This window comes from Lissotriton helveticus, chromosome 11 (assembly GCF_964261635.1).
Source record: "Lissotriton helveticus chromosome 11, aLisHel1.1, whole genome shotgun sequence".
Taxonomy (NCBI): Eukaryota; Metazoa; Chordata; class Amphibia; order Caudata; family Salamandridae; genus Lissotriton; species Lissotriton helveticus.
The window spans coordinates 775,324,289-775,351,418 of record NC_136072.1 but is presented as its reverse complement, the minus strand read 5'-3'; the positions used below and the strand labels follow the sequence as shown (position 1 = coordinate 775,351,418).

The 27,130-nt window shown below is 46.4% G+C and overlaps 1 protein-coding gene across 1 annotated transcript in view; it reads right to left on the bottom strand.

Annotated features, from left to right (window-relative positions):
- The window catches only part of GMCL1 (germ cell-less 1, spermatogenesis associated), a 478,283-nt gene that overhangs the window by 134,634 nt on the left and 316,519 nt on the right, over positions 1 to 27,130 (bottom strand). Inside the window, exon 12 of the mRNA XM_078666688.1 lies at positions 12,703 to 12,848. Coding sequence (XP_078522814.1) covers positions 12,703 to 12,848 — 146 coding nt within the window. The remainder of the gene's footprint in view (positions 1 to 12,702; positions 12,849 to 27,130) is intronic.

Here is a 27,130-nt window from a genome sequence, read left to right as displayed (position 1 = left end):
ACTGAATGCCAGACGTATAGCCCACAATTCCCGAAGGTTGATGTGAAACAACCTTTCCTCTGGAGACCAAAGACCCTTGATCTCCAGATCCCCCAGATGTGCGCCCCATCCTAGGGTAAAGGCATTCGTTATCACTGCGGCCACCAATGGTGGAAGAGCTTTCCTTGAGACAGATTGCCTTCCACGCTCCACCAAGACAGATCCGCTGCAGCTTCTCTGGAGATCCTGACCGACTCCCAGAGAACTTCGTTGTGCTGATACCACTGCTTGCGGAGGCACCACTGGAGTGACCTCATGAGCCAGCGCGCATGGTTGACCAACAGGATGCAGGAAGCGAACAGACCGTGCAGGCGAAGGACCTTCAGGACTAGAACAACCGCTCCATTGTAAAACAAGGGAATTATTTCCTGAATGTCAAGAATCCTTTGCAGAGGAGGGAATGCTCGACACACAGTGGTATCCAGTACCGCCCCTATGAAGAGGTTGCACTGTGAGGGCACCAGGTGAGACTTGGGTACATTTATTGAAAACCCCAATTTGTATAACAGCTGGGTTGTAACCTGCAGATGAGGACACACCCCCTCTAGAGACTCTGCCTTAAAGAGCCAGTCATCCAGGTAGGGAAAAGCCGGGATCTCCGACCTCCTGTGATGAGCAGCCACCACTGCCATCACCTTGGTGAAGACTCGAGGTGCGGTAGTAAGCTCAAACGGAAGGACCGCAAACTGGTAATGTTGCGACCCAACCGTGAAACGGAGATACTTTCTGTGCGACTTCAGGATTGGGATATGAAAATACGCATCCTGTAAGTCGATGGACAACATCCAGTCCTCTTGTTGCAACGCCTGAAGAACCTGCGCTAGGGTGAGCATCTTGAACCTCTCCTGCTTGAGAAACAGATTCAAGATTCTGAGAACCAGGATGGGACGTAACCTGCCATCCTTCTTGGGAATCAGGAAATTCCCGGGAGTAGCACCCCTGACCCCTTTCCTGCTCCGGAACCTCCTCTATCGCACCCTTTTGTAACAGGGTAAGAAGCTCTTTCTGAAGGAGAAGCAAATGATCCTCCGTGCAAAACCCCTCACAAGGAGGGGGAAATTCCCTGAAGGGAAAAGCATACCCATTTTCGACAAGATCCAGAACCCAAAGGTCCGAAGTTATTAATTTCCAATCTTGTAGAAAATGGGTAAGCCGGCCTAGGACCCACATGATCCAGGATGGCAGATCTAGGGCTGCTTTGCTGCATTACCGGGAGGGGTCGGGGAGGTAGAGGAGGAGGAGGAGGAGGAGGTAGAGGGATGTCGTCCAGCTCCACGAAGGCGACCGCTGCCTTTACCTCTGTAGGATTTATACAAAGAGTTCTGTTGCTGCTGTTGCTGCTGACGAACGAAGGGAAGATTTACCATAACCACGGTACCTTCTGCAGCCTTAGCCTCTTGACTGAGACTGTAAACCCAAGGATTTCGCCGTGGCCTTACTGTCTTTAAATCTCTGCAACGCAGAGTCAGCTTTTTCCCCAAAAAGCTTAGAGCCGTCAAAAGGAAGATCCAAAAGAGCAGCTTGGACATCCGGTGAACATCCCCAAGACCTCAACCATGCATGTCTCCTAGTAGCAACAGATGAGCCCATCACCCTTGCCACTGAATCTGCACTGTCCAGACCTGACTGGATTACTTGGCGAGCAGCTGCCTGAGAGTCCGCCAAGACTTCACTTAAATTACCCCGATCCTCTTCAGATAACTTAGGGAGAATCTGCTTGACAGAGTCCATAAGGGCGTGAATATATCTGCCCACCAAACCAACAAACAAGTTGCGTAGGTGGATTTGTCTATATCTTCTAGAGACAGATCTAGAAACTGCAGGAGCTGAAAGAGGATTACTCCAAACCTCTAGTATCGGCTCTGTCAGGGCATCATTGAAAGGCAAGAGAGGCTCTACTACAGAGGAAGGAGAATGAAGAACCTCTGTTAGATGATTAGGCTTATATTCAGCCATAGGAAGATGTAGATCCAACATTTCAGCTGCCTTCTTAATAAACATGATAAGGAGCAACATCTTTTGAAGCAAAATCCCCTTCTGGAGAAACATCCAAACTACTTGCCTCACACAAGTCTTCAAACAATTCCTCAGACTCATAAATTTCACCTTCTTCCATGTCACCAGCTTGATACTGCTCTTCTTCAATCAATCAACCTTTGTGCTTCCCTTCTAGAACGCATCTTCGGCAGCGGCGTCGGTGGCGCCATCTGCAGCGTCGACGCTCCGGTAGCAGTGTCAAAGGCGGATCCATGGCAGCAACCTGCGTCGAACGAACCTGTGAATAAGGGACTCCAGATGGAGCCGGGGACTGCCCAAACGCTGAGGATGTCGACGTCGTTGGGCAGACGCCGTTTGGGCATGACGGCACCATCAGCATATATGGCATAAATGGAGCCAGAGGATAATGCTGAGGCACACCCAAATTAAATACCAATGGGCCCATGGGACCCAAAAGTGCTCCAGAGGGGCATGGGGCGCTGGCAAAGACGCCATACATCGCGTTCAAGAACTGCGATGGATCCAAACCCGGTGCCGGGAACGAAGGATACTGCACCGGATTGACCTCCGTACGAGGAACCTCTGGAGTCGGAACCACTGGAGTCACAGGTGGAGCCACAGGAGCAGCAGGAGTCTCATCATCCACTGGATTGGATGCACCATCCGGAGCCGGAGAATCCACTGATGCCGGAGACTGCGCCGGAGTGCCCACATAAGGAGACCGGTCCGGAGACATCTGTGGAGACTCAGAAGGTGAAGGAGATACAAAGCCCATGACACGACATTGAGGGGCTGGTGTAGGTGACTTCGAAGCTCGAGGCTTATACGAACGACGTAGAGACCCATGCCTCTTCTTCTTTTTGTGCCTTCTCTTCGATTCAACCGAAGTCAACAACCTCGACTTCGACCGTTTACGACCCCTTTTCTCCTTTCTCACCTTGGACATGTAGAGCTTAGCCTCTCTTTCCTTAAACGCCTTTGGGTTCATCTTCCTGCAACAAGAGCAACCTTCGACGTCGTGATCACTCGAAAGACACCAAAGGCATCATCATGCGGGTCAGTGATCGACATGTGACCTCTGCATTCCTTACAGGGCTTGTAACCTGACTTCCTCTGAACAGACATTATCAAAAAACAAACAAATAAAGACTTGAAACAAAGTATCAGTTAGAAAGATAGGAGAGTCTCAGAAAATCTGTTAGCGTCGACAGCGCGGAAAAAAAGGAACTGACGTCATCATGCCGACGTGGTCTTCTTATTGCTCCGGTGACATAATGCGGAGCCACGTGCGGAGCCATGATGCTGTGACAACTCGTCGGCGAAGAGAGCTACGAAAAATTTCCGCAGAATGCTGGTGCAGGGGGATAGTCATAAGGTGAGGAATCCACAGGCAGATTTATCCATCAGAAGGTAAGTAACTTGTTCATCTAATAGAGACTTCTAGCAGCAGATTTCTTACCTTAGAATAGAAACATAAGCAATACCTCTTCAGTGGTGGGGCTGCAATATAGATTAGACTAAAAAGTCCGGTAGGACCAAATGGGCAAAGTGAGCATTATGTCAGACCCGATACCTGATGCAAAGAAGCCCACATTGCTGCCTGGCAGATAGGTCACTAAGTTCCTGTCCTGGATAACGAAGTGGTCACAGCCTTGGCTCTGGAAGATTGAGCATGCAAGCCCTCAGGGGGTTCCTTTTTGGCGAATGCGTAGCAGATTTTGATGCAGAGTACTATCCACTGCAAGATCGCCCGTTTCTGCACCGCCTTCCCTTTCTTGGCTGCAACATACTCCAAGAAGATGTCATCGTTCATCCGGAACTCTTTTGTGCGGTCAAGGTAGATCCATAATGCTGTTTTTGGGCCAGCCAGTGGAGTCTCCCCTCTTCTTTAGAGGGATGAAGTGGAGTGTAGAAGGCAAGCAGAGTGATAGACCGGCCTCCGTCGAAATGGAGTTACCACCTTTGGTAAAGAGGATGCTAGAGTGTGGAGAACCAGCTTTTCTGGACAGATGGTAAGGTACGGAGGATTTGCAGACAGGGCCTGTAACTCACTTACTCCTCCGAACAGATATTGCCACTAGAAAGGCCATTTTGATGGTCAGTAGTCTGAGTGGGCAGTTGTGGAGTGGCTCAAAGGGAGCGTGCATCAGTAACGTGAGAAACAAATTTAAGTCCCACTGGGGCATAATAAATGTTGCTGGGTGAAACATATGTAGGAGACCATTCAAGAAACTATGTGCCAAAGGGTTTCAAAAGGGGAAGGCTGGTCTGGCAACCGCAGAAATGCTGAGATGGCAGAAAGAGAACCTTTCAACATGCCCAAAGCAGAGCCCTGCTGGACCAAGGAATGAATAACCAGAAGTAGTTGGGGAAGTGATACAGAAAGAGGATCAACAAGTTGGATTGCAACCATGCAACGGACTTGCTCCAACCGCAGGTGTATACCATCTTAGTGGAGGAACACGTGGCTGATAAATTAACAATGCAGACTTTGGACGGAAGGTCAAAAGCTGTCAACTGTCACCACTCAATCTCCACACATGAAGGCGAAGAATTTTCAGGTAAGTCCCAAGTCCCATTGGGGCTTAATGACGGGCTTGGGGAAAAAAACATGCTGCAAACCTTAGGAATCTAGTCAAAACAGGTGACTTAAACGGGATGGTTGATTGTGCAACCATAGAAAACTGGAAATATCCACAAACTTGTCCCAACGGCAGGCGTGGATGGTTTTGGTAGACATCTGGATGCCATACTTCAGGAAGGAGATCAAACACCTTGAACTGTTGCCACTCAATGTCCAAGCATGAAGGTGGAGAGTGGATAGGTTCAGTGCACGAACCGGCCCTGTTGCTGCAACAGAAGACCCTACGGAAAAGGTAGCCTGGTCAGAGGACCGATGCTCATGCTCAACTGCTCAGGATACCAGACACTCCATGCGTAATAATGAGCCAAAATAATGATTTGGGCCTGGTCGTTCCTGATCTTCTTGAGAACGCTTGGCAGGAGTGGTATTGGCAGAAAAGTGTACAGGAGACCGGAGCTCCACTCAAGACGATAACCATCTCAGAGTGAAAGCAGTCTTGGAAACTCCAGCTCAAAAAACTCCTGACATTATACGCTCTCAACAGTGGTGAACAGATCTAACCAAAGCTCTCCCCACTCTTCAAAGAGGCCTTGTGCCATGTGAGGGTTTCGTACCCGCACAAGGAACGCCCGACCAACCCAAGATGGCCGCCATAGAAGACGCCACCGGAATTGCGGTTAGAGGTCTAGCGGAGGGCGGCGAAACCAAAGGAGGAACAGCTGAAATAGCCGGACCGGGAGAAGGACGGCGTTCGTTGGCGGAGGAGGACGTGGACTGCGGCAAAACCGAGGAACCTTCTGGGACATCACGCGAGGCGGAGGCAGAGGACGGAGACCTGACAGACCAGGGCGGACCAGGAGAAAGCAGGCAGGACGGCAAACCAGCACCCGGAACCGATTTCCACGCTAGAAGCAACGCGCACAGGACTTCAGACTCCCCAACCGAGAGGAGTCGGAGTCTCCCACCGCCACGGCCCAAGGGGGTCGTGGTAGCAGGCAAGTACAGTCTGCATGCCCGGGGATTTTTCGGGGATTGTGGGAGCGGGTTAAGGGCCACTAATTTGTCACCAAAACGTTTCCCTCACTTAGCCACATCATGTTAGGGACCCCGTGAAGGCACTTCCCCTCTCTTATTTCATCCCTATTGTTTGAAGGGCAAGAACCTGACCCTTACTTCTTATCTCCTTATTTTTGGGTACCTGCAAGACAGAAAGACATGAGAAAACCCTTTTTGTGACGCCCACCAGGAAAAGAGACCCTACACGTCCAGTGTTTTATTAGTTTTGTCTTTGTGTTTGGACTCAACCCAAAAGTATACCAAGAGACTCTAAAATTCAGGTCTAACAATAAAGAAAATCCTGAAGAGAACACTGAAGTTTGGGACCATATTTAGGGTCAGGGAGTGGGCTCAACCATAAGGAAGGGAGGGGGTTCAGGAGTGACGCGACCACATGCCACCTCCGGATCGAGACGTAATTCGCGATTTGCTAGGCATCGATGGCTGAGTTTGTCTGCCCAGGAGTTAAAAGAACGTACTAGAAGTTGAACCACTAGGGATACGCCCTTGTATTCCAGCGATGTTTAGAGGGACAGTGCCTCTTGACAAAGAGTCTGCAAACCCACCCGCCCTCTTAGTTGAAATACCACGTGGCAGTTGTGTTGTCTGTTAACACTTGTTCTTGTTTTCCCTTGATTGAAGAAAGAAAGGCTTTCAATGCAAAATGGATCGCCAGCAGGTTGATGTGAAGCTCGGATTCCACTGGAGACCAAAGTCCTCAGATTTCCACGTCTCCCAGGTGGCTGCCCCAGCTCAGGAGTGATGCCTTTGTCATTACAGGTAGCTCCAGTTGGGGAAGGGAGAGGGGTCAGGAAAGGACCCAATCGTGGTTTGTCAGCCACCACTGCAGATCTTTTGCAGTTCCCTCTGAGATCTGGACCATGTCAACCCTGAAGCTGCACCCACTGGGTCTTCAGGTCCCACTGCAGACCCTGCATATGCCAACCGGCATGAGTAAGAAGCAGGATGCAGGAGGCCATGAGGCCCAACAGTCTCATGGTCGCACCAAAATCAAGGATAGAGGTTGAAAAATCGGTATCATAGAATGACTATATTGGACTTGCTGCTCAGGAGGAGAGGCCCAAAGCTGTGCTGTATCCAGAATAGCTCCAATGGAGGGGAGCATCGGAAAGGGAGCCAGGAGTCACTTTGGCACGTTGATAGTGAACCTCAGCAAGTGGAGGAGGTTTGCTGTAGTCTGGAGGTGGGAGACCACTCCCTGGGCAGCCCGTCTTCAACAGCCAATCTTTGAGGTAGGGAAAGTCTGGAAACCCTGACCTCCGTATATGACCTGCAACCAGCGCAATCACTTTTGTGAACACCCAAGAGGTGCTGGTTAGAACGAAGAGAAACACAGCAAACTGAAAGTGTTCTTGGCCCACTGTGAACTGCAGGTAACGTCTGTGGGCAGGCAGGCCGGGGATGTGTAAATATGTATCCTTCAAGTCCAATGCCACCGCCCAGTCTCCTGGGTCCAGGGCAAACAGGACTTGCGTGAGCATGAGCGTTTTGAATTTCTCCTTTTTCAGGATGAGTTTGAGAAGGTGAAGGTCTAGGATAGTAGAATGGCCTCCATCCTTATTGCGCACCAGAAAGCAGTGGGAACAGCAACCATGATCTACTTCTGATGTCAGCACCCTCTATATGGATCCCTTGGCCAAGAGAGCCAGCAGTTCCTTACAGGACAAGGAGAAGTTGTCCTTCATCAGCCTGCCATAAGTGAGTGGCATGGGTGCAGGGGTGGTCACAAAGGGGAGGGCGCAACCCCTTTGGACAAGCTGCAAAAGCAAACAGTCTGATGTCACGGACCTCCAGTGCTGCATGTGATGGCACGTACCGCGCCCCACTGGCTGCCCATGATGATCAGAGGGCAAAGTAAAGGGGTCTGGAGGCTGCAGAGGGTGGGGGAGATCTAGAATGTCACGGGGTTGGTCAAAGTAAGGGAGCTTATTGGACCACTCCCTCAGTGCCATGGGATCCTCGCACGTCATGGCATTGTAATCGAGCTGGCGGTGGCAGGTACTTCATGGTTTGAAACCTGCCTTTTCGGTGGACATCCTCACACCAAGAGGTAACGTCTTGAAAAAATATCCGACAAAAGGTTGAAAAAAAGTCAGTCAAAAATTGACTGGGGGGTAGCTCTTTCCCAATCTGTGCTGAGATGCGTAGAAAGAAATATCTGATGTCAGCAGGCTAGGGTGGTGCCTAAATATGCGCACATCCTTTCCAGTGCGGACAACGCCATGCAGAGGCAAACAATACCATCTACAGGTGTGCAGGGGTACTGCTTATCAAACGTTTACAGATCCAGTCTGATGCTTGGGGACTATTTTAAGGCAAGGAATCTGCAGCTAGAATTCTCTATCAGATACACAACTGATAACAAAAGTGAAACTACAACAGGGTTGCTATCTTCTAAACAAATGAGACCATGCATATTAACTAAAACTTCAGCAGAGGAAGATGGCAGGAAAAAAAAGAAAACATACCAGACACTTTTAAATCGAATTTTTTTAAAGCGATAATGTTGAGCAGAAAATAATACCAATATTAACTAACACAGCAATGCATTAAGGCACCCTGGAGCAGCCTGTCATCTTTCATTCAAGCTTTCTCTTTAAGTAGAAATTATAAAATGGCTACCTTAAGTTTTTGCTGATCTTAATCTAGGGTTAATTCCTAATTGACAGGGGGGGGGCTTAAAATATGGCTACTCACCTTGGGGGTTCAGTCTTGACACCCAAATATGGGAGAAGTGATTAATCCCTAAACATCTCCTTCTATAGTAAAGGGAGTCACTTTCGGAAAGCCAGTCACCTCCGTGGCAAGAAGTTTAAAGGCGATTGACATTTTACCACCACTGTGACAAAGATTATGGGCCAGATGTAGGAGAATCGTATTTACCGATTCATAAATACCGAATTTTACCGATTCGGTATTTATGAATCGGTAAATATGAAGGAGGGAGATTTAGGAAGAATTGTAATTGAATTACCGATTCTTTAAAATTCGGTATTTACCGATTTGGTAAATACCGAATCAGTATTTCCTATTGATTCCTATGGGCTGTGAAGCCCATAGGAATCAATGGGAAATACCGATTCGATAATTACCGAATCGGTAAATACCGATTCCTGCCAGGGTGCAGGGGGTGTCACTTTGACACCCTCTAGCACCCCAAATACAGGCATGTGTGCCATGTGGCACACAAAGTGAAACAAGGCTTAAGCGCACAGCGTTAGGTTGAAAGGATGGTAGGTGGGAGAGCTAATGTTGGGTTCGGTAGGATAAAGGTGCTCCAACAGGTGACGCAACTGGCCAAATGCGTCCGTAGATGCTTAAGGTGAGTGTGTTACGCGATGCGTAGACACATCCCTGTATACTGGGCACACTTATAATAGTTCAGAAAAACTGACTCCAAAAGATAGTTTAAACGAAAGGGTTAACAAAGAGTCCACACGAAGGTTTCATCAAATATTTAGTTTTTAGTGGTTCATAAATTCTTAAGTTGGAAGCGTTACATCACGCCAAAATAATTGTATGCAATCCAGCACAGTTTCCAAAAAATGCCCCAATGCATTTCGGACTAATGAAAGTCCTTTGTCAAGGAGCCCTGCGAAAGGATACAAAAATGCAGCTTAGATCAACGGAGAATGAACGGAAGGTAATCAAGTGACATGCTACATACAGTGGTATCGGGTTCGACATGCATTAAAGAGGAGGGTAGATGGGCTAAACCGGAGACAACCAGTGCATGCGGGAGGGAGTGATAGCGATCCGATCTGGTTGAAGAATCTTACCAAGGTGGTGAGTGAACGGTTGAGAAAACGGGAATAGGCCCACCTTTTCGACCGATCGTATCCACAAGGGGTTCAGTTCATGAACCGATCGGTAAATTTATCGATCGGTATCTACAACCGATGGTTACCAGCTTAAAGAGCTATACCAGAGACACCACTGACTTTATCAATAAGTTGAACTCCATTGAAATCAACGAGGATGAGGAATTTTTGTTGTGCACGGCCGACATCAAGAGTCTATATACCTCCATCCCCCACGCCGGCGGGATCGAGGCTATTGAACTAGCACTTTTGAAATCTGACATCACGGACCCCATGAAATCTTTCATTTTGGAACTTATGATTTTCACCCTTTACCATAGCTACTTTTCTTTCGAAAAACAATGGTATCTTCAGATGTCCGGGATGGCCATGGGCAATTGTGCCGCGCCCACGTACGCGAACATTTACATGGGGAACTTCGAACTTGACCATATACTCACCAACATTGACTGGAATGCCAACTTGAAACTATATGCTCGTTATATAGATGATTTATTCTTCATCTGGAAAGGCACTAGAGACCATTTGGAATCAGCATTAAACACTTTGAACTCTAAAGATGACCGGATCGAATTGACTTGGAATATTTCTGACAAAGAAATCACATTCTTGGACGTACTGGTAAAAATCACCCCTGAGGGCATTGAAACAGATCTGTATCGGAAGCCAACCGACCGTAACAACACCCTTCTGTACAGCAGCTTTCACCAAGACTCTTTGAAGAGGCACTTACCGTTCAGTCAGATGCTCAGAGTGACCCGGATTGTTTCTAATGACGACAAAAGAGACACTCAACTTAAATCAATGGCCAGTAGATTCTCCACCAGGGGATATCCACATGATATTATCAAAGAGGCCCATGACAAAGTGAAATTGATCCCACGGTCAGAAACCCTGAAAAGCAAAATGAAGGATCCAAGTTCCAGAATGGCATTAGTATCCAGGTATTCTACCTCAAGTAGGATTTACAAGAAAACCATCCTAAAGCATTGGCGTATACTATCATCGGAACCAGACTTTGGTGACCTGTTTAAAGAACCTCCTATTTTCGCGTATAGTAGACCAATGAACATCAAAGAAATATTATCAAAACCAGCCGTTACAAAAACCACTCACACGGGCACTCGCCCGTGCCACCACTGCAGCAATTGCAATAACGTCATTGGAGGTAACACCCTGAACCACCCTATGAGAGGTTTTAACATCAATCTCAAGGTAGATGCCACATGTGATTCGGCCAACCTTATCTACATGCTTAAATGCCCATGTGGCAAGTCCTACGTGGGAAAAACGAGCAGAAAAATCAAAATCAGACTTAATGAACATAAGTCCAATATCAGGACCAAAAACACCAAATTCAACGTGGCTGTTCATTTCAATGAAGCCCACCACAGTGTGGCACAACTGAAATATCTCGTACTGGAAACTGTTGCCCACATTGAGGGCAGAGACAATAATAAGACACTCCTTCAACGTGAAACCTCATGGATTTATAGACTTCAGTCTCTGAAACCCTTCGGCCTGAACGACCGAACAGAACTCAGTTGTTACCTATAATTGATTTACCTGTTATACCATGTTTGATACTGCGTCCTCTGTTCTGCATACTGATTCTATCACACCCTCTAATTTCCACACTCCACTGTAAGATGGCCGCTCTCATTCTTTCCCCCACTACGTTGTCCTTTGTCTATTTCAACCACATTCACTTCCTCTGAACTTCGCAGTAACTCCGCGAAGTTCCAGGCACCCGGTTCACCGTTTAAACAGCTCCACAGTAAGTGACCTTTAGTTGCACGTCTTGAGCACTTTTTGAACCCCTCACCCTATGTGAGTTACACCTCTCACTATCCTTTCTCCCTTTTGCAGCACTGACGTGAGCCTACCGCTAAGTTGCAAACGTGAGACCCGCCTTTTTACTTTTTGTCACGTTTGTTTTTCATGTAGCGTTCACCCGCATGCTTCCTCTTAGCACACCAGCATCGTCCTATTCCCGTTTTCTCAACCGTTCACTCACCACCTTGGTAAGATTCTTCAACCAGATCGGATCGCTATCACTCCCTCCCGCATGCACTGGTTGTCTCCGGTTTAGCCCATCTACCCTCCTCTTTAATGCATGTCGAACCCGATACCACTGTATGTAGCATGTCACTTGATTACCTTCCGTTCATTCTCCGTTGATCTAAGCTGCATTTTTGTATCCTTTCGCAGGGCTCCTTGACAAAGGACTTTCATTAGTCCGAAATGCATTGGGGCATTTTTTGGAAACTGTGCTGGATTGCATACAATTATTTTGGCGTGATGTAACGCTTCCAACTTAAGAATTTATGAACCACTAAAAACTAAATATTTGATGAAACCTTCGTGTGGACTCTTTGTTAACCCTTTCGTTTAAACTATCTTTTGGAGTCAGTTTTTCTGAACTATTATAAGTGTGCCCAGTATACAGGGATGTGTCTACGCATCGCGTAACACACTCACCTTAACCATGTGGCACACAGACATGCCTTAAGGGCATGTCTGTCTGTCACATGGCATAGGTGTGCATGCACACATGTGCATGCACACCTGGATTCGGTATTTTACCACCCAATTCAATTGGCCTTTGGGACTCAGAAGAGTCCCACCTACATTTGGATTTACCGATTCGGTAAATTTACCGAATCTGTAAAATAAATGCCCCTACATGCCAATTCTTAAATACCGGTCGGTAACGGCCGAAATCGGCCGTTACCGACCGGTATTTAGGCTCCTACATCTGGCCCTATATTTTCTCCACGTAGACAGATGGCACATCCATCAAGATAGAAACCTAAATCAAGCTGTAAATTGTTTCAAAATGCTTTGTATCTATCTGGTAGTTATCTAAATCACTATGGCAAATTATGTATATGGGTTTGCATTTTGTCAATTACTTATAAAAGATGGCCACAGAACAATACATAACATACTTCGAGATTGAGGAAAGAAAAAATAACAAGCACAGAGTTGAACACCACAACCTAAAATACATCAGGCTTTGCTCATACATTACAGGGACTGCTCGTGCAGAAGATTTTACTTTACACAGGGCTATGTGAGAAGCGATCGTTTTTTCAAAGGTAGTAAGGGGCAAACTATGTGTTCAGATTGGATTTAAACGGTAAAGTTAATACAAATCTAATTCTGAGGAATTAAACGCACCTGAAGGCAATGTTTCTCCGTGGCTGCAGACTCACACAACCGCAGCATGGCTGGTTCAATGTATTGCGCTTGAAGATGATGTAACGGTTGGTGTATGTGATGAGAAGATCAAATCCAAAATTGAACCCCGTCCATCGCCAGCAGTACTAGAAAACACATGCACAAAGTATTAGAAAGGGAAGACGTTGTTTAGTATCCTAAATCATGAATAATCATTTTAGTTACTCGAAATGAGCAGAAAAAAATCTACTAGAAGTTCTATTTTGATTTTAAAGGCATGCAGCAATGTTCCTACTTGCAAATGAGTCGTTTTCTATTAAAGAAGAAGCAACAATACTTACTCCAATTCATGAAAGACGAAACTCATTGTCTTAGTAGGAGGACATCCACCATCCGTTCTGGTCATGGACCAATAATACTCCACTCTGTTCACCTTTCCACAATCTCGGACCCAATTGGCTATTATTTGCTAATCATTATTTGTAGGCAGAACAAAAACATATTCTTTCATATTTTTGCAGCAATTGACTCACTTTTAGGTTGACTAACAGCTGTCTAGTTGCTAGTTCTGAAAGCTGACCTAGGAATACATTCAATTCATTGCTTATTATTGGCTTTGTGATTTGTACCTCACAATTACTTGCTTTCTATGTTTTGGCTTAACTTGTTTTAGACAAACCAGCATGCCTTTGTCCCTCCAGTGGAGTATTGCCTGTTTTCCACCTCTCTAACTCGCTCCTTGTATTCTTCCACAAGTGCTCGCTTTCTGTAAACAGTCCATTAAATGTTCTTCTTATCTTGTCACATTTGCTGGGCATTTAAAGTGTCACGGCGCATTCCAGGCGCCCCAAAAGAACACTGACAAATTTCGCAGCACCGTGTAGACGGAGGCGTCTGTAGCCGAACTACTTATCTCATGAGGCCGTGGGGGACGTTCCGTTGATGACATCAGGCGCACGCTGGAAGTCGGATTTAGTGCTTCCTGAAACAACCATCTCCGCTGCTAATTCCTGGATTGTACCCTGCAGCTACAGCGGCTTCAGGATCGGGTAGGGGTGCTTTTGCACCAACTTCTCTTGGCCCGCATTCGTACCTTAGTAGTGATTCTTCTCTCCTTACCGAGCGGAATAAAGCCTTTGTTAGCCTCGTTGGTCGAGTCTTTTCCATGACTCTTGCGGGGCTGAGTTTTCCTTGTTAGCCCCGTTGGACGAGTCTTTCCCCTGACTCTTGCGGGGCTGAGCCTTTTCCGGAGATCGCACGGAACGCGTTCTCGAACTTGGTAGTCAGGGCATCGCAACCTCGTTGGTTGAGTCTTCGGGACTTTTGCGAGGTTGCCACATTGTATAAAGACTTTGGGTGTTTGTTGCCCTCGAGGCTTGCTGACATATCACTGCACAGCTGTGCAGTTGTTTAATTGATAACTTTGCCTACAACATTTATGATAATTCAGTCCTTGGCATGTATGGTGGAAATACAGTAAGGACAGGATATTACCTTTCTTGAGTACAAAAGGGTATTCCCATAAGAAGGGAGGAAGAGAAACATTGCTACTTACTGCTTATGATTTATGATTCACTGCCAAGTCTTGCTGGTTGCAAATGTATACATGATTCTGCATCATTAGTATACGTTCTTTGGGCTAAGCTTATTGGCGTTTCTATCTGCTTATTATCTTTCATAGCAGGAGCAAGTTGAGCTCCTTGGATGTTGGCTCCTAACCCCTGTTCCAAGCCAATAAGCATCTCTAGGTAGGCATGACGTATGACCTCACACTAATGTCTATCTGGGCGTGTTGTTAGAGAGAAATGTATAATGTTGTTCTTCTATCTCTAGATCTAGTAGAGGCAGTGGCTTAGGCGATTCTACCCTGGAATGAAGTACAGTTATTTTATTTTACAGGTAATAAGGAAGGCAATTCAATACAAAGTATTCTTATGTTGTTTGTCATATTCGCTGTCACAGTAGGAAGTATTTACTGTTGTGTGCTTCTCGTTACAGATCTCCTTCCCTGCAGTTCCCTCCCTTTCCTTCCCTCAACTGATCACTCAAAAGAGTCTGTGGCTACAATCAGACCTTAGAGCTATCAGGAGGTGGACCCCATATAGCATCGTACGTCTCCGAGGATTCCTGGACCTGACACAAAGACAGATGACAAATGTTAAGCTCTGTCTTTCGAGGGAGCTTAATGTTTACATTTATTTTTCTGACTTCGAAGTGAGAGGACATATGTGACAAACTCAGGGTGTGAAAGTAAAGGGTTTTGCTAGCACACAACAACATTTATATGTAGCAGAATTAGAAAAGCGCAAAATGAAGCACTTTTTTTTGCAATTCTAAAGCGTAGTGGAAACAAATATTTTAATAAGCTTAAAAAAATCAATACACTTGGTGATACCATTTCCACACACTATCGCTTATGGGCTGTATAGTTTTATCAGTAAAACTATGTCTGTGCAAATGAAATAGTCATTTTAATAAAAAAATGTGTGGTCTGTACTGGCAGTGCGCTACTCTACGCTACACTTTGTCGCTCCACTCTATGTCGCTCCACTCTATGCCCCTTCACTCCAAGACATTCTATGTCACTCCACTCTATGCCACTCCACGACACACAGTGCCACTCCACGACGCTCCACTCTATGACATTTTACTCCACTCTATGCTACACCCCTCTTTGCCATTCCAATCTACAATATGCCACTCTACGCCACTCCACCTCACTCATCTCTACAACAAACCACACCACTTAACTCTAAGAGACTATACTCCACCCTAGGCCACTCTACGCCACTCCACTGCATGCAAATCAAGAATCCTTTACTCCACAACCCTCCCCTATACAACACTAACTTTTAGCCATGCTAAACATCAGCCAAGCCGGTGTACACCATGGCTAAGACACATTGGCAAAGCCAATAGCTCTTGCATAGGCGAGACCAATTGGCTTTGCCAATGCTTGTTTGTTACAGTTTGACACATTTATTTTCCTGGGGATGGTAGTCCTCCGCGCCGAGCGGAGGACTACCATCCCCAGGGGGCTGAGCGGCGCCACGTTACCACATGCGCCCGGAGGCGCCATAAATCAAGCTCCTCCCGGAGGCGCCATAAATCAAGCTCCTCATCGGGGGAGCGGGTGTCTTTGTTGTCTGGCTGCCCGTGACCGCCATCCTCCTTGTTGCCGCTTGATAGAACTGCCCTGCTGACCCGTAGTCCTCTTGCCACCGCATCTCCATCAAAGCGGCCGCCTAGCGGAGGACTACCATCCCCAGGGGGCTGAGCGGCACCACGTTACCACACGCGCCTGGAGGCGCCATAAATCAAGCTCCTCATCGGGGGAGCGGGTGTCTTTGTTGTCTGGCTGCTGGGAGCCAGTGACCGCCATCCTCCTTGTTGCCGCTTGATAGAACTGCCCTGCTGACCCGTAGTCCTCCCGCCGCCGCATCTCCATCAAAGCGGCCGCCGAGCGGAGGACTACCATCCCCAGGGGGCTGAGCGGCGCCACGTTACCACACATGCCCGGAGGCGCCATAAATCAAGCTCCTCATCCGCGTCGCGGGAGCTAAGCCCGGGCAAAGGGCGGGCCCTCTTAGGCCCTCAGAGGCCTGAGGAGTCTGGTCTGGGCCACATCCCTTGATTTCCCAGCAGGATATCGTGCAAGGTAAAGCAACACAACATTCCTGCTGAACTGTGTGTGAGTTGTTTACAGCCCAATATAGACCCCATTAAGGTATCCAAGTGGAATCATGGTCAAAAAGCAACCAATGTCTACCCGATCCACGACAAGGAAATTAGCCCAGGCAACAACCCCACTTCCAACCTTAACTGCTATTGACAAAATGTTATAACAAACTATTGGGGTTGTTGTCACCGCTATAGAAAATACCGAAAGACGCCTATCATTACCACCTAGTATGTGTTTGACATCTCATCCTACACAGGGAGCTAATGCACCTGCAAATACATCTATAATAACAGCTATGTCACAGGATTCAATTCTACTGCACTCTTATGCGGACTTACCGGGTAGTGGTCAGAATTATGATGATGTATTACAACAGTCTCCACCTACTGTGTTTACTGCCCGGGAAAGTAGGCTATCAGTAACACCAAATTTACAGCCTAATGAGACCTCCCTCCCTACACCGATTGATGTGTCAAACGTTAGAGTGGAGTTAGATGACTGTGATAATAATGACACCAATTTAACAGATGAGATAGTCAACACAAGTCCATCACACAGTGCGAGTGATCATGGATCTGGTCGGTCCAAATATAAACTAGCACCCGGCAGGAAATTGGTAACTGTAAACAAACATGGGAGGATATATAGAAGAAAAAAAGAAGAGACTAGTTCAAACTACCCTGACACAAGCGGGGAGGGGAAACATATTACAGCAGAGCAGAAATTTACAACCAAATGAAATTCATGGCACTGCTCAACAAGCCTCACTCCCTATTAGCATGGAGGACCTCATATTACAGCTAGAGCACTTGGTAAAATCCCACACTTCACCACTGGCAGAAAGACTGAGGACATTAACGGATAAGGTAGATAATCTAGAAAAGCTGGGAATAGCCAATTTAGATCTGCTAGAACAACTTGGCACACAGATTAAGCAGCCACAACTACTGCCCCTAAGGATAAACCTAACAACATCTTGACCAGGAGTGAAATCAGAGTAGCCAGTCCCCCGGCCATTGCAAATGCAACTACTGCCCCGACAAAATTACCTATAAATACTCCCAATATAATAGTGGGGCAGAAATCTGTAGCGGGGCATAGGGGCAAAGGGAGCTTAGTATCCAACAGTATGGACAGGGCAGTACCTGCCCGGAACATCAACAACATAATACCTGCTGTGATAAATTTACCAGCAGAAAGCAGTGCATACGTAGCTATACTCGCTAATGTTCCAAAGCTTAAGCACACCCAATTCGAAAACCAACAAACCCTCAAGAATAAAACACTGCATTGGCTAGCTCAAAACTGCGGGTTTCCAATGCGTGGGGTAAATCAGATCATCTCAACACAGAGAGTAGGATGGTTGGGACCCAGTAAAAAGGAGATAGACGGGGACTGTATAGTCATAAATTTTAGGACCCCTGACTGGGCCAGAGACTCCATTCTAAATGCACCCGTACCGTCTAACCAGGAATACAATACAACTCTGCTCCCTTTACATTATTTCTATAGGGGCCAGTCAGGAAAATATGCCACAGTTCGGGTTGCTGACCAACATAGAGCTTCCCATCTTAACCATCATAACGCAGTTCATGACCCCACCCCACTTTACAATCCATGGGCCAATTTTGCAATTCCGACTTATAACAGATTCCAAGCGTTTGGTTCATTAGATGAGAATGACTGACTGAGGGAACAAACTACTTCACCTCACCCTGAAGTAATTGTATCTAAGGGAATGCTTGAAATTAATCAAGGGTTGCAAGGTATAAACAGGGTAGTAGGGGAGACCACAGCAAGGCCAGTAAGTAATGACCAGCATAAAATTGACATAACAGCCCAGCGAGATATAATCCCTGTTTCAGACATAACTCTGGACGATAATCTACTGAGACCCGAACCGGTTGTACTTTATGATACCACATTTGATAACACTGTTGAAGGCCTCATGGTCATTACTTGGAATATGGCGGGAATCGCTGCTAAAATAACCACGCCCTTCTGGAACAGTTTTATTACACATGGATATGAGTGATATATGCTTTATTTCGATACATAGATATCTTAAAAGCAGTACATACATTAGAAAGTAAATTTTTAAGGCAAGATAAAATACATTATAAATTAAAAAAGGATAAAACAATCAACACTGTTGCAATAAATATTTAAAAGGGAATTAAATTGAAATGTAAAGCCTTTTAGAACGGATCACCCATACAAAAAATTTAGTAACACCACAAACAATGGGGGACGACGTATCAGTCAGTAAGATACGGAGGGCCACCAAATGCTGTCGTGTACCTAAAAGTCTGCACAAAGGTGTAAGCCAGCGCCTCCTTGGAGCACAATAGTCCGGGCATTCAAAAAGAATGTGTGCCACCGTCTCCACCCGTGTCGAACACAGAGCACAGAAGGGTGAGGACTGGGAAGATTATTTCCACCTGGACACCAGGTTGCCTAAAGGTAAAATACCCACTCTGAGCTTAAAGTAGAGAGCCCTGTCCAATGGAATAGAAATGAGGTCCAGATAAGGCTCATATGCAACCACATCTTTGATTCTTAGGAATGCTGCGGTCGAATTGCAGTGACGAGGATTGCCAATGAGTTTGGAAAATACCCACTCCCAGTATAGTTTCTTCAGGGTGGCTTTGGGAGGGGTGGCTTTGGGAGGAGCAGAACGAGTAACCCAAGAGTCATCCAACCCCAGCTCCCCCAATAGGCTCTTAACATCCCTTAACCATTTAATTCGATGCCATCCCTCCATTGCGATCACCTCAGACAAGCCTGCTGCATATGAGGCTAGCTCAGGGACCCTCCACAAGAGAGCCCACAAGAGCAAAGGTCGGAGAAGCGTCTGGTCCGCAATTGATCTGCAGCCCAAGTCAAGAAGCACCGGAACTGTGGGTGTACTCCGTGGGAGAGCCATAAGTTCTTTCAGGAATTTACTTTCCGCTTTAGCTAATACCTCAAGGTTTGAGGTGCCCCACAACTCCGCCCCATACAGGGCGGCAGTAACCCCTCTGGCTTTGTAAATGTCTATAACCGGGGCAATGCAATGTTTAGTAGATGAGCGATGTTCCCTGAGTAGGACACCAGTAACCCTTTTGTGGCTGAGCAGCATCTTTTGAATGTGTGGGGTCCAGCTTATGGAATTACTAAGGCGGATCCACAAGTAATCGAACTCACAGACCCTCTCCAGGGGAACAGAGTTTAAAACCGGGGGGGGGGGGCTAACTTTTTAGGGGGGTTCATGGTCAAAAATTTGGTCTTGTCTACAATAATCGTCAAGCCCCTGAGAGAGCAGAACTCCTGGAAGTGGTTGAGGAGCTTTTGGAGACCCCGAGGTGTCTTTGCGATGAGAAGGGTGTCGTCGGCAAAGTGCAGGGTGGGGATCCGAGTGCCCGCCAGGGACGGGGCATCTGCTGGTTCTTTAAGCAGGTGCTCTACCACCACTGCTCCCAATAACCTGCGCGCATTGAAGGCACCCCAAGCGCGCAGTGTTAATTATGTAGCGCGCACATTCAGAGACTGTTCGCGCCGCCGCTTTTAAGATGCGAGCGGCGCGAAAACCCATCATTTTCTGTTCGCGTTCAAGTGCAAATGGCCCTTGCACTTGCTCTATTCCTTTCCTGCCAGTGCACCGCTGCGGGGCTGACTGTGGGCCATTGAGTTAGTATTCATATTAATTGCAGTGCACACGGGCTGCAATTAATATGAATACTACCTCAATGGCCCTCAATCAGCACCGCAGCGGTGCACTGATAAGAAAAGAAAAGCTGAGTTTCAAACACGACGTGTGCTTTAGCACACGCGGTGTTTGACACTGTGCGTTTCTAATATGCAAATGGGGGGCGATTTTTTTTTGTCTGTGCCCGGGCCGATTTTCAATCCCAATCCGACTCTGCTTTTCAGTCCTCTCAGCCCTCTGTCTGTCACCTCAAGTCTGCCCCGGAAGTGTCAATAAACTGAGGCTGATGTCAAGGTGTGTCTCTCCCCTTCGGATGCCATCAGATGGCACTTGAAGAGGGCATATCTCAAGAGCTGGGCGAGGCGCCCGCTGCTAACCTGGAGCTGAAATTGGTATTCTAAATACTTTTTCGTCTAGACGTTCCCTCCTCTTGACCGCTTCCCCAAACTCTCTTTCCAGCGGAGACGACAGGGCCCTAATTATCATTTCAGCTAAAAATGTCAGGTGCGTGCCAGTCCCTAATGCCCAGGAACTGAACTCATGGGTCTCCATCCGCATTGCCAGGTCCTTCCTAATGTGTTCTGGTGAAGCAAGTTCCGTTCCAATGTGTCATGAGTTGCAGCGCAATCAGCAGGGCCATAACTTCACAAGTGTGGCATTGGCGCGGCTCATCTCATTGTCAGTCTGGTCGTCTCATACAGTCCTAAACAGGCCTGTCCCCCAGGAGCCTCAAAAGCAGCTCTCCAGATGATGCTGAGACTATAAGCTTGTCTGCTGATCTGGCGACTATTGGTCTTACACAAAAAAACCAGGGTCCCACACATGAAGGCGGACATTGCATTGATTTGATATATACTAACTTTGATAATATATCCTGCAATAAACCGACCCAATTAGACTGGTCTGACCATTTTTTATTAGAGTTCACTATTTCTAAAATTAACAAAGGCTCTTGTAAGAAATCCTTATCCCCTACTATGCGCAGACAGTGGCATAAACTCACATTGGAGGCATTACAGAAGGTATGGGAAAAACCCGACATTAAGGACACTGATGAAGTGGAACATAGCTTAACAATATTTCAGGACTCACTCACTATAGCCATTGATAAAATTGCCCCTCTGAAAGCATCTAGGCAATTTCCTGTGGCTAAACAGGAAAAATGGTACACCGAGGCTCTCAGAAAGGAGAAGCAAGAATGTAGGAGGATAGAGAAGAGGTGGAGAAAATTCCACTCGGAGGATAACAAGAAGGCCCACCGTGCAGCCCAAACAAATTACTATAAACACGTCAAAGCTGCCCGTAAAAACAACATAGCCCAACAACTCACAGAAGCTGGCAATTCTCCGAAAGAACTCTATAGGATTCTTGAGACATTTGTCAAGCCTATGGCATGTGTAAGTCCGGATGACTTCTCACAAAATCTATGTGAGGAAGTCTCCCTATATTTTGAAAATAAAATAGAATCCATTTATGATAAAATTCTAGCATCTCAAACAGATAATGGCACTCTGATTGCCCCCCTCCCCACTGAAAACACTAACTTCAGGCTGACCATTTTCCCTCCTATCAATAACAGAGAGCTTCTAACATTAATGACCCATGTAAAATCCGGGTCTCCGGATGACCTTATTCCTGCTAAAACTTTAGCCTCCCTGAGTATTCTGTTAGGCCCCCATATTCAAGATGTAATCAACCAGTCTTTGAAGAAGGGTTACGTACCAACTGAATGGAAAAGAGCGGTGGTGAACCCCATCCGTAAGAATGCTGCCCTCCCCTGGACGGAGCTCTCCAACCTCCGGCCCATCTCCCTCCTACCATATCTAAGCAAGCTGGCCGAGAAACATGTCAACGCACACCTGTCCAATTACATCGAGGCAGCGGGCGGCCTAGACCACTCTCAATCTGGTTTTAGGCCAAACCATAGCACAGAATCAGCCCTCCTGTCAGTGACTGATAACATCAGGATGTCACTTGACGGGGGGAGCTCAGTGATTCTGGTGCTATTGGACTTGTCCGCTGCCTTCGACACGGTGTCGCACAATATTCTTCTCGGCCGCTTGAGGGAGGTGGGAGTAAAAGGGACCGCCCTTGCGTGGCTTGAAAGCTTTCTTGCGGACAGGCAACAAGGTGTCAAATTGGGCTCCCACAAATCCATCTGTAGGAAGCTCACCAAGGGAGTGCCACAGGGCTCATGCCTGAGCCCCACGTTATTTAACGTATATGTGGCCCCCTTGGCGGACATCATAAGATCTTACGGGTTCTCCCCAATCTCCTACGCTGATGACACCCAGCTGTTGTTTCCCTTCCAAACCATCACACCTGCAGTCCTGCAATCCTTTCAAAATGGAATGAGAGCTGTGGCAGGTTGGATGGCCCAGAACTTCCTCCAATGCAATGTGACTAAAACCGAAGTCATGTTGTTTGGAGGGGCCACCCTGCTTTGGTCCCCGGACTGGTGGCCACTTGAGCTAGGACCTGTCCCCGTGCCAAAACAGACCATCAAAAATTTGGGAGTACGCCTAGACCAAACATTGACACTAAAAGACCATGTCAACCAAGTCACGGGAATTTGTTTCCGAGTAATTGGACTCCTACGACGCATCTTCCCCTTCCTGCCTGACACCCACAGGAAAACGCTGGTACAAGCACTGGTCATCGGACGGGTAGACTATTGTAATGGTCTACTCATCTCTGCCAATCAAGAACAATTGTGCAGATTGCAAGTGGTGCAGAACACTGCAGCAAGACTCATCTTGAATGCCCCTCCCCGAACCCCATCACACCCACTCCTCTCTTACCTTCACTGGCTCCCGGTGAGACAACGCGTCAACTTCAAACTATGTTGCATAATGCATAAGTGTATATATGGGTCCGGTCCCAAATACCTAAGAGACATCTTTGTCCCTTACTCTCCTGGACGTGCCCTGCGCTCCAGTAACACCATGTTGATGCAAGTGCCCAGAGCGACCAGAGCAAGACAGGGAGGCCGGGCCCCCTCACTCAAAGGCCCCTTGTTATGGAACTCCCTGCCTCCACAGCTGAGACAAATCCCTAATCTCCTCTCCTTTAGGAAAAAATTAAAAACATACCTATTTACCCTAGATTAATTTCCTCCTGCTTCCCTACACTGTTATCTCCTAATATGTTTTTCAACCCTTACAGAAGCTACGCGCGGAGATACCCCTTCGGGGCTGATTCAGGCGCGTTATAAGAATATAAATAAATAAATGCTGTTCTGCTCATCAGCAGCTCGCTGCTCCTAGAAGGCTGGTGCCCATGCCACTCGTCCGGTGTGCCTTCATCCACACCGGTACCATTCCCTGCTGTTTGGTTGTGTGTCACAAAGAGTTATTTTTGTACCATATTATTATATCCGGAATTGGTAGATGGATGGACGGACGGATAGATTGATTTCCATTGAAAGGTTAAAGTGGAATTTTGGTTAGCTTTGATTATTATAACACCACAAATTCAACCGAAAACAACTGTTAAAGTCCAGTTTTGGATACAAATTAAAAACAAAAAACACTGACATTCGCAAGTTACAGTTAGGATCACAATCCATAATTCACACAACAGCTGTGCGAACCACAACTCACAAACAACATGCAGTACCTCTTCATTAATGAAACCGATGTAGTTGCAAATGATAGAAATCAATTTACAGATGAGATTACATATCACATTAACCTTGACAGCAGCAACTATTAATGTTGTACCATTAATTGGTTTGATTTTGTGTTGTTGTTTAGTGATATTGCATTTTTAGGTGTTGTTATTTATGGGTGTAATATTTGTGAGATAAAAAGCATTGCATTTGGTGAAACCATTCGAGGAACCCCTATGCCATCCTTCCTACACCATAAATACATGTTTGAAAGTTCTGGAAATTCACTTCAGTTCTCATCTGTAGCACCTCATGTAATTGCAGTAGTAAGACTGGAGCACCTCTGTGTCTGCCAGTGCACCCCATATACTCCTTAAGAACCTCTATTGTTTCTAAAATGGTAAGCCAAGAACATAATGGCTCCATTCTATACTGCCAGCCAGATTTATTTTTATTTATTTATTTTTATATGCTTATAGAGCGCCAGACTAGACCCCCGAAGGGGTATCTCCGCGCTATAACTGCAGGTAGAGAGAGAGTAAGAGACAGTGTCCAAGGATGGGAAGACAATTAATAGCTGGGAAACAAATGGGTTTTTAGGTTTTTTCTAAACGCCATGTGATTGGTGATTGACCTCAGTCCGAACGGCAATGAGTTCCATAAGATAGGTCCGGTATGGGCCAGTGCACGGCCACCTTGCCTGGTTTTCTTAATTCTAGGTATTTTGAGTAGTAGCTGGTCGCTGGAACGCAAGGAGCGTCCTGGGATGTAAGGCTGAAAAATGTCTATGAAATACTTAGGGCCCATCCCCATTAGACTCTTGTGTATAGTGCACAGAGTCTTAAAATGAACTCGCTTCTTCACAGGAAGCCAGTGAAGCTGAGACAGTAGGGGGCAGGATGGGGTCCTGGGAGGAGCATTCATGACGATCCTTGCGGCTGTATTTTGAATGACCTGCAATTTCTTGATTTGCTCCTCATTGGCTCCTTGGAGCAATCCATTGCAGTAGTCGATCCTACTAATAACAAGAGCCTGCACCAAAGTTTTCCTATGGTGATCCGGGAGATAGGGAAAGACACGTCTAAGCATCCCTATAGCCCGGAAGCAGGTGCCGGCTACTTGATTGACATGGTCCTTAAAAATGAGTTGTTGGTCAAATAAAACTCCCAGGTTCTTGACCTTACTTTTGGGGGTGGGAACAGGGCCAAGTTCCAGAGGCCACCAGTCAGATGACCAGTGTGTCGTCGCTTGACCGAACAACACAACTTCAGTTTTCCCGACATTGCACTGCAGACAGTTAGATGACATCCAGTCTGCAATGGCTCTCATCCCCTCTGCAAAAGATCTTTTTATTGCAGGTGTGAGAGTTTTAAAGGGAAAAAGAAGTTGGGTGTCGTCAGCGTAGGATACAGGGGTGAACCCGAAAGATCTTGCTAGGTTGGCAAGGGGGGCCACATATATGTTGAAAAGTGTTGGGCTCAGACAGGAGCCCTGTGGCACCCCCTTATTGAGCTCCCGATGGGTGGACTTGTGGGAGCCTAGCCTAACCTCTTGGGACCGCCCGGACAGGAAACTCTCCAACCATGCCAGAGCCTCTCCCTCTATTCCCACCTCCTTCAGGCGATGGAGAAGCACCTTGTGAGACACCGTATCAAAAGCGGCGGAAAGGTCCAACAGCACCAGAATCATAGAGCAACCATCATCCAGTGCCATTTTGATGTTATTGGTCACTGTTTGAAGTGCTGATTCTGTGCTGTGGTTTGGCCTGAACCCAGATTGGAGTGGTCCAGGCCTTCCGTCGCTTCAAGGTGTTTCGAGAGATAGGTGTTCACGTGCTTCTCCGTGATCTTGCCTAGGTAAGGTAGGAGGGAGATGGGACGTAGGTTGGATAGGTCTGTCCAGGGAGATGATGCCTTCTTTCTTATCGGGTTCACCACTGCCTTTTTCCAATCTACCGGGACTTGGCCTGTTCTGAGGGAGATGTTTACCATTTCGAGAATATGGGGACCTAGTAATGGGATCAAAGGACCGACCATTTTAGCTGGTACGAGGTCATTGGGGGATCCTGTTTTGATATGAGTACAGAGAGTAAGAAGCTCTGTATGAGTAATGGAAGGGAAAAGCGTCGGGGAGGTTTTATTGTCTGAAACAGAAGTTGCGGTGGGACCGATTTTAGTTTGACTTTTGCTGGTATTGTTGGCAACTAATATCTTTTCGTAGATGATGTTAATTTTGTCCTCGAAAAACAGCGAGACTTTGTCACACAATTCCTGTGAAAAGTCGTCTGAACTTTCACACGCCGTAGGTTTTATAAAATTTTGTAGGATATTAAAAAGTTCTTTAGGGTTGTTACCTGCTTCTACTATTTGTTGTGTCAATTGTAGTTTCCTCGCTGACTTAATGTTTTTATAGTATTCTGATTGGGCCTTTAGGAAGATCAAACGATTGTTTTCAGTTTTGGTTTTTCTCCAGGCTTTCTCAAAACGTCTACATTTTTGTTTCTCTGCTCTCAGTTCTTTTGTATACCATTTTTCTTGTTTTGATACTAGGTGTTGTTTGTGTCTTTTTAAGGGAGCAATGGTGTCAATGGTTTTTTTGATAGATTCATTCAGTTTGGCTAATGCAATGTCTGCTGTATCGGATTGCAAAAAAATAGGATCTGTCCATACCTCATGAGCCGTATCAATATTAATTTTGTGCCATTGACGTCTCCAAGAGGGGGGGGAGGGGACATTCTTTATGGGTCTCGCAGGAGTTGGTAGAGTGAATTCCAACAAAGAGTGGTCAGTCCACGATATGCTAGTAGCCAAGGAACAATTTATTTTAGTAGAGTTAGAGAAAATAAGATCGAGCATGTGTCCTCCTATATGAGTAGGTCCATGATTTTTTAATTCCAAGCCCAGATTCAATAAATCTGTAATTAGAGCCATGGATTCGGTCAACATTGGCTGGTCAACGTGTATATTAAAATCACCTAGAAGCAGAAAATCTTCTTTTGATTTTATATGTGGGGCTAAGATTTCTTGAAGAGTGAGTGCAAAATTAGGATCTGCTCCCGGGGGTCGATAGACCAGGGCCCCTTTCCAGGTAAAATGATTAGTTAGGTGAAATTTAAAAAGCAGGGTTTCTAATTGTGCGTTTGAGTGTTGTTCAATAATTGTACAATGTATATGATCCCTATATATAATCGCTAAACCGCCTCCGGTTTTAATATCTCTGTCAAGATGTTTAATCTTATAGCCAGAGGGAATCCCCATTGCAATGGCTGTGACAGTGTGGGGTTTCAGCCAGGTTTCCACAAGGAAACATATGTCCGGTTGGATGGAATGTATTAAGTCCCAGACCTGATGCTGATGTTTAGGTAAGGAACGTACGTTTAATAGAAAGCTTTTCAAACCCTTGACTAAGGTATGACGGTCTGAGGGAGACACGTTGTTGTTAGATAGAT